Source organism: Coffea eugenioides, chromosome 1 (genome assembly GCF_003713205.1).
Source record: "Coffea eugenioides isolate CCC68of chromosome 1, Ceug_1.0, whole genome shotgun sequence".
Classification (NCBI taxonomy): domain Eukaryota; kingdom Viridiplantae; phylum Streptophyta; class Magnoliopsida; order Gentianales; family Rubiaceae; genus Coffea; species Coffea eugenioides.
Window position 1 is genome coordinate 52,419,833 of NC_040035.1, and position 8,148 is coordinate 52,427,980.

Here is an 8,148-nt window from a genome sequence, read left to right on the forward strand (position 1 = left end):
CAACTCTCCCTTTTATATATTTAGATATTCTCTCGAACCGAAAGGCAGGCGAGGGCGTAACTTTTTGCACCTTGACTTCCACAATTCGGGAAAGAGACAAAACATTTTCTTAAAATATAAACTAGCTCAAAATTGGTAACAAAGCTAATTTCTTTCATTTGAACTTGAAGTTTTCTCCCGAAAACCATTTAAACACACTGCACCCCAAAATTTCAGCTGATTTACAACTTTCAAATGCAAAATACAAACCGGAGGAATAAAAAATCAAATCTAATAAGGTTTTCAACTTCCAAGCACAAAAACACAAATCCACGGAGGAACCAAAAAATCAAGTCCAACAGGAATCCTTAACATGTACTACAATCCTATTGAATACAAAATTTACAAGTTGTTCCATTGTCAGTTAGTTCTATACACAAATCCTTTCCACGCTCCTCCAATCCTCATCAGTCATCCTATCATCCCATTCAATAGATTTTTACGGGCCCACAAATTGTGATGCAGATCCTAATTAAAATATTGGGCGTGTCAAATTTGGGCTGAAGTGCTAAACCATGCTCAAAGGTGAGGCAGTTTGGGCTTGGTTATCCCGGATCCATACTGGCCAGGCGCTAGACGCCATTCGCCACTCGCATCGAATAGAGTACACCAGAGCTAAAACGAGGAGAAGCCGAGAAACTACTCGGCCGAGGGCAGAGATGAAACACCGTCTCCGCCTTGGTCTCCGTCGCCGTCGCCGTCTCTGCCGTCTCTTCTCATCAATCTCGATTCCAAGACCCAACCAAATATCTGTATTCCAAACCCCCCAGAAAACAACCATTGATGATGACGAAAAATTCATTTCTATCTTAAACGACATCGTGCGAGGCAAGGAGAGCTGGAAATCCACCTTCACCAAACCCTCCATCTCAGCTCACCTGAAGCCTCACCACGTTGAAAAAGTCCTCATTTCCAATCTCCACGACTCGAGGTTAGCTCTCCGCTTCTTCAATTTCTTGGGCCTCCACAAGAATTTCCACCACTCAACTACGTCGTTTTGTATCCTCGTCCACTCTTTAGTTAGTTCCAATCTTTATTGGCCTGCCTCTTCGCTTATACAAACCCTTTTGCAGAGAAATTTAAATCCCTCGTTAATTTTTGAGCATTTTTATAATTGTTATAGAATATTGAGTTTTTCTTCTAGTTCGGGGTTTGATTTGTTAATTCAAAGTTATGTTCAAAATAAAAGAGCTTTGGATAGTTTAGTGATCGTGAAGCTGATGAGGGAGTGTAAGTTAGTGCCTGAGATTAGGACTTTGAATGCAGTTTTGAATGGTTTAATTCGAATTAGGCGGTTTGAGATGGTTCTTGAGTTGTTTGATGATGTTATAGGCGGACTGGGGCTTCGGCCTGATGTATATATGTGTACGGCGTTGGTTAGGAGTTTATGTGAGTTGAGGGATTTCAAAAGAGCTGAAGAGATGGTGAGTTGGGTTGAAAATGGTGGTTGTGAATTGAATGTTGTTATGTATAATGTCTTGATTAACGGGTTGTGTAAGAATGGGAGAATTTTGCGTGCAGTTGAGATTAAGAATTCGTTGAGCGCCAACGGCTTGGGAGCTGATTCCATTACATACTGCACGCTTATATTGGGTTTTTCTAAAGTGCGTGAGTTTGGGGTTGCAAAGGAGTTAATAAATGAGATGGTGGAGTTGGGGTTTGTTCCCAGTGAGGCTGCTGTGTCGAGTGTTGTTGATGGGATGAGAAGGAATGGTGAGATTGCAGGGGCTTACGACTTGGTTTGTAAAATGGGGAGACTTGGGATAGTGCCTAACTTGTTTGTATACAATGCTTTGATGAATTCTTTGTGTAAAGATGGGAAATTGGATGAAGCAGAGTCACTTTTTGTGAGAATGGAAGAAAGGGGGTTGCTTCCAAATAATATAACTTATTCTGTTATCATAGGCTCGCTTAGCAAATGTGGGAAATTGGATACAGCATCTAGCATCTTGGCCAAAATGCTTAATGCTGGTGTAGAAGTATCCGTGTATCCTTATAATTCTTTGATTAGCGGACAATGCAAGTTGGGAAAATTAAGTGCTGCAGAGTCTTTGTTTAATGAAATGATCAATAAAGGACTGACTCCGACTGTTGTAACCTATACATCGTTGATAGATGGCTACTGCAAGGAAGGAGAAGTTCACAAGGCTTTGAGGATTTATCATGAAATGACTGGAAAAGGAATTTCACCAAATACTTATACCTTCACTGTGCTTATTTCTGGCTTCTGCCATGCAAATCTGATGGGGGAAGCAACTAAGTTATTTAATTTGATGGTGGAAATGAATGTTATTCCTAATGAAGTTACTTATAATGTCTTGATTCAGGGGCACTGCAAGGATGGAAACACAGCAAGGGCCTTTGAGTTGCTTGTTGAGATGGTGAAAAAGGGTCTTTTACCTGATACATATACTTATAGGCCTCTGATAAGTGGCCTTTGTCTGGCAGGTAGAGTAACTGAAGCCAGAGAATTCTTTGACAACATCCATCGGAAGCATTGCAAGCTAAACGAGATGTGCTTTTCTGCCCTTCTGCATGGTTACTGTAAGGAAGGAAGGTTGAAGGATGCACTGAAAGCCTGTCGGGAAATGGTGGAAAGTGGAATACACATGGACCTTATATGTTATGCTGTACTTATATGTGGAACTTTAAAACAGCATGATGCTGATAAATTATTGTGTGTTATGAAGGAGATGCACGACCAGGGATTGAAGCCTGATGATGTAATTTACACAAGCATGATTGATGCATATGGTAAAGCTGGAGATGTAAAGACTGCGTTGGGATATTGGGACATAATGGTACATGAAAACTGCATTCCAAATATTGTGACGTATACTGTAATGATTAATGGTCTGTGTAAGGCAGGATTGATTGACAAGGCTGAGAATCTTTGTAAAGAAATGCTAGCTAGTGGTCTGATTTCTAATCAGATTACTTATGGTTGCTTCCTTGATCAGCTCACTAGAGAAGGGTGCATGGTGAAAGCAATGGAACTACACAATGCAATGGTCAGAGGTTCTCTAGCAAACATCGTCACGTACAACATAGTAATTCGGGGTTTATGCAAGTTTGGCCAAATTCAAGAAGCTGCTAAGACCTTGGCTGAAATGATAGACAATGGTATTTCACCTGATTGCATTAGCTATTCGACAATCATGCATGAGTACTGCAGCAGAAGGGATTTCCAAGGAGCTTTAAGGATATGGGAAGCCATGCTGAATAGGGGTGTAAAACCTGATAGAGTAGCTTATAATATCGTCATATATGGGTGCTGTATCGCTGGTAAGATGGCCAAAGCTTTTCAATTGCTCGATGAAATGAGAAGAGGACGTGTGGAGCGAAAGCAGGCAATAAACTTGATTGGGAAGTTCAGTCCAGTCACATGTGACTAGATTTAGATAATACTCTGTAGTTAGATTCACAAACGTTACCGGCCGACCTTGTGACATTCTTTAAAATTGCAACATTCAAGGTCATGTTTTTCTGGTGGACCATGACCTAAATGGCGCCCGATGTCTTCAATGCTATGGGATGATGGGGAGAAAATGTGTACAACTCTTTTTCACATTTGTTAGTGTAGACTGGATTCAGCAGCTAACAGCTCAATTGCTCAAATGGGAAGTTTTAGAAAATTTTCTGACTCGTCATGTCCGAGCAAAAGCTTGAAAGTTGAGAGTTGAAACGTAACGATGAGCACTCCCTTTGAGGTTTGCAAAAGAAAATCCTATCCAAACACACTCAAAATATCTTGTAGGAAGGAATGCAAATATGCAAAGCATAAATAGTACAATAATGGTTATCCAAGTGCAGTCTCGTGGCACAGTTTCCACACACAACAAATCTTCAAATAAGAGCGAACTGACATAACTTGATCTAAAATGAGAACAAGTCTATCCGATAAACTTGAACAAGAGGCTAATATCATGTCTTAGCCAGGTTCAACCTCCCAAGAGAACTATTAACATTTGCTCTTATAGTAAGTGACACGATAGAAATTCACTGCAATGCAAGAGGTTTTTCAAGTTCAGTTGGCACGACTCTTGAAAACATCAAGACCCATTTCAGTTGGATCAGTTGCTTGCAGCTCTACCTGGATACCATCCAATTCCCTCTTAAACCTGTCTTTGGAGCTTGCATAGATCATTTTGCTTCGCACTTTTGATGTATCCGGAGACCTTAAATCAAATAAAGAATCAGAAAGGAGCAGTAATAGTCAGCAAACAGAACATGAAGGGTAACAAATTGGCAAACCAAATTTTTTTAAGAAGTATTTTCTTGAATAACAAATTGATATGCAATAATACCAGGCAATAAAGAAAATCCTGCTCTTTTGGCAATTCTCTGCAGTCACAAAATCGAAATCAAAAACCGCATACCGACACTCATCAGCAGGAAGGCTAGCAGCAAAGTCCTCGTAGCTTTGACCAGGCTCACCAACCTTTTCCACAATTACCTGCTTCTGCTTCTCCTCAATCTTGAATACTATAAATCTGTACGTCCTTTTTGCCTTCAACTCCAAAAATTTTAATTTACAATCATCATGCACAGCCATACCTGATGCTGCATTAGCCTATAGATAACAGATAAATTAAGTATAGAGCCACAAAGACAAAGATGGAGGTGCACATGTAACACAATGATATCAACTGTCAGCCTGCAATGAATAGATAGTAAGAAACCAACCTAACAGAAGAAAACTCACTAGAGCCATGTGAGACGAACTCTGGAGCGAGGTAAAAACAGGAAAATGGCTAATGTAGACAATAGAGGCAAAAATGAATGAAATTGAGACTTCAGTTTTTTATTAAAGGGAGAAATGAATCGTTTATTATCATTTCTCCCTGAATTAAGAAAATGAATGACACATCTGATCTTTTTGACCTGGTAACAATGACTAGTTCACAGTTAGATATCCACTGTCTCTATTTGATCCTAATAATGAAGGTTAGAGAAAAAAGAAAGGAAACAAATCATGAAATAAACAAAATCTGACAAGAAATTAGACAGCCTTAAGCCTGCTTAATTGAGAAGGCCTTGGGCCTCACTACATTGTGCACTTACTATAGTTATAATCCATCAAAGTTGGCCCAAACAAGCATAAAATCTACATTGACGTTCTATTTTTTTTAGCTATAAGAGGTTGCTCAATGTGTTGCACCATGCTCAATAGGCTTGTGAATAAAAAGAGACCAAGTCCTATCAGAACAAGAACCTTAAGAAGTGTTTAGCATAGAACAAATGTTAACTTCAACAAGCTCAATGGAAACTTCGTGGGGAACTAAATCACTCAATTGACAGATGCCTTACATGATCCAAGCAAACAGAATCCACATATGCAACTAATACAATAAACATAGCATAAATTGTTAGGAATTGATCACCTCACTAAAAACTTTTAGTTCAAAAATGTGAGAGAACAAGCACAATTCCACCATTTTCAGATGCTAGAAGATGGACCAGCAAAACTGTACAGGTCCCAAAAAATAGGGAAAAAGAACTGCAATTACGAAAATAAAAAACAAGTCGTATTCCAAAAAATGGCACAAGTAAATATCTTCCAGAAGAGATCAGGCAGCTTAAGCAAGCCTAAACCAACTTCGGGTCCTAAGATCGATGGTCGAAAATTCAAGGTAAATCAGATCCGTGAGGTGAAACTCACAGATAACAAACCAAATCTCAAAATCTGCAGCAAATAAACTAACCTCGAGGTTTTTACTGATCACAAATCAAAAGGCCAAAAAAAATTGAAAGGATAAAAACAAAACAAAAAAAAAATCCTCCCTATTCTTATTGAATAGCGTAAATATACACGGTAATAGGAGAAGTATGCTAGTTAAAAGGAAAAAAAAAAGAAGACAGAACAGGGGAAAAAAACACAATAAACCACCTAGTAACTTTTTCTATATTTAGGAGTAGAGATTGAGTTGAAAAAGCACTGACCATGGTTAAAGACTGGTGATCGGAGTCGGAGGAGAAAATGGAGGGAGGGAAGATAATTTAGAGCTGAGTTGATTTCGGAGCGGAGACACTTGCTGAGAGAGATATAAGACTGAGAGAAGCCTTTTTCTTTGGACTGTAGGAGACTTCTGTATTTTAATCCAAGGAATAAAGAAATCAATAGGGAAATTTTGAGGGCAGCGGCTTGGATGTTCGTCCTACTGACTAGACTACTAAATATCATCATCATGGCGGTCATGCATCATAGCTCCAGGGGGTTAAAGATGGTCGGGCCAGTTACGATATGACGCGTGTTTTGTCTGAATTGTCTGATATGCCCCCGTTGGTGTGACCCTTTGGACTAGGCCCGTCAACGGATCGGGTCCGGATCAAAATTTATTATTCCCGACCCGGATCCGGACCCGATATACTATATTGGATCCGGGATCCAATCCGGTTATCCGACAGGTCTTCTACTCTGTGTTTCAGATTCAGATTCGACGAGTCTCGGATCCGGGTCAGATCTACCCAAACAAATCTATCAAAGTTTACAATTTCTAACAAAAATGAGAAAAAAATATATTTGTAAACTAATTTCTAACTAACACCAAAAAAAATCAAATAAGAAAAGAAATCAAATTAATCGTACTCAAATACATCACCCTAATCAAATTATATTGATAAATATATATTTTAAATTATTAATCCATTTATATCCAGATCCGGATCGAATACGAGTTGGAATACTATATTCCGTAGCCGACCAATTTTTTCATTTGACAAAACGGATCCGGATTCAAGTCTGGGTAATGGAATTAAATCCCTATTCGTACCCGAAATAATTTGATGAATCCAATCCGCGTTGGCAGGCCTACTCTAGACCCACCCTCAGGACCCTTCTCTTAGAAGATGTTTGAAATCCTCTCACGTCTCACTATTTGTTATGGTTACATGTTATGGGCGGTATTTGGATTTTTAAATTATCAATTATTCTAATGTTTAAAATGTATTTATATAATGGGAAAATGATCGGTTTCATCCTTTACATTTCACAAAAATATTCTTTTCGTCCCTCACTTTTAAAACGAAACAATTTCGTCCTTGACATTTAAAAACTGAAGTTATTACATCCCTGAACCCAAATTTCAATCTGAATCAAACCACCAATCAACCTGATTACAAATTTTGGGGGTGTAATTGGTAGATCACTTGGTTAACTCAACTTGATATTCATGCGAAATTTAATGAACATAGAAAGAAAAAATAAAAAATTATAACATAAAAAAGAAAAATTAATCTTTCCTACATTATCATTGTATACACTGACGGTTTTATGTATCGTCATATCATTTTAATTTTAATTTAAACATCAAATTTTATATTTATGATACACATCTAGATTCGCAATTGGATATACTAATAGTGCATAAAAAGATTTATCCAAAAAAACTCTACTATTCAAAGACAAAGAATGGCCTTTTATGTTATAATTTTTATTTTTTTGGTTTAATAAATGTCATGTAAATATGATGAAGTTGGCCGAGTGATCTCTCAATTCTATTTTCAAAATTTATTACTGGGTTATTGGATGGTTTGATTTAAATTGAAAATTAGGTTCAGGGATGTAATAGCTTTAATTTGTAAATGTCAGGGATAAATTTGCTTCATTTTAAAAGTGAGGGACAAAAAGAATATTTTTACGAAATGTGAGGGATGAAACAGGTCATTTTCCCTTATATAATTGATGAATTACAAATTCAAATATCTCTTAAGAAAGTTAAACAATTAGAATGATTTGACTGAATTTCAAATTCATACTCAAATTCCTCAATCCAACAAAACCTTATTTTAATTTGGCTTGTTATATTAGGGTTGGATTTGGCTTAGAAGTGCAAAAGAGTCAAACTATTCACGAGCAACTCATTCAATAACTGGACTTGTCGAATTCAACCTACTCGTTTGAACTCACGAATCAAGCTTAAATTTCAAATTCTAGTACTTAAAGGCTTAACGAGCTCATTCGAGTTGTTGCATTTTTAATTAAATTATTAATAATACAAAATTACTCTTTTAAGTATGTTGTTTGTGAAATTTACTAAAAAAACTTAAAACCACTAAATAAGTTCAAGGTCAAGTACTTAAGCTTGATTAGGTTTAACAACTATTTAA

The 8,148-nt window shown here is 37.4% G+C and overlaps 2 protein-coding genes across 5 annotated transcripts; one reads left to right on the plus strand and one right to left on the minus strand.

Moving 5' to 3' along the window:
- The first annotated feature begins 644 nt into the window (after positions 1-644).
- On the plus strand, positions 645-3,682 carry LOC113777759 (putative pentatricopeptide repeat-containing protein At5g59900). Of its 2 annotated transcripts, XM_027322964.1 has the most exons (2): positions 645-2,840; positions 3,000-3,682. In XM_027322964.1, exons 1-2 carry the CDS (start codon positions 699-701, stop codon positions 3,432-3,434), a joined length of 2,577 nt encoding a protein of 858 aa, XP_027178765.1. In that variant the 5' UTR covers positions 645-698; the 3' UTR covers positions 3,435-3,682. The 2 variants fall into 2 exon arrangements, with proteins under 2 accessions (XP_027178765.1, XP_027178757.1); XM_027322956.1 differs by having other exon boundaries at positions 645-3,682.
- A 104-nt stretch (positions 3,683-3,786) lies between these two features.
- On the minus strand, positions 3,787-6,191 carry LOC113777813 (actin-depolymerizing factor 1). 3 transcript variants are annotated; one of them, XM_027323037.1, is made up of 3 exons: positions 5,983-6,191; positions 4,419-4,612; positions 3,787-4,217 (listed from the first exon to the last, which is right to left on the minus strand). In XM_027323037.1, the coding sequence occupies exons 1-3, from the start codon at positions 5,983-5,985 to the stop codon at positions 4,067-4,069; spliced, it is 348 nt and encodes a 115-aa protein (XP_027178838.1). In that variant the 5' UTR covers positions 5,986-6,191; the 3' UTR covers positions 3,787-4,066. The 3 variants fall into 3 exon arrangements, with proteins under 3 accessions (XP_027178838.1, XP_027178829.1, XP_027178821.1); XM_027323028.1 differs by having other exon boundaries at positions 4,347-4,549; positions 5,983-6,188; XM_027323020.1 differs by having other exon boundaries at positions 4,347-4,612; positions 5,983-6,187.
- Positions 6,192-8,148: the final 1,957 nt, after the last annotated feature.

Bases quoted from the DNA above. Each gene is read 5' to 3' on its own strand.
- LOC113777759 (XM_027322956.1), top strand. From the start codon at position 699: ATGAAACACCGTCTCCGCCTTGGTCTCCGTCGCCGTCGCCGTCTCTGC.
- LOC113777813 (XM_027323020.1), bottom strand. The intron at 4,218-4,346 runs GTATTATTGCAT...ATTTGATTTAAG, and splicing joins AGGATTTTCTTTATTGCCTG to GTCTCCGGATACATCAAAAG.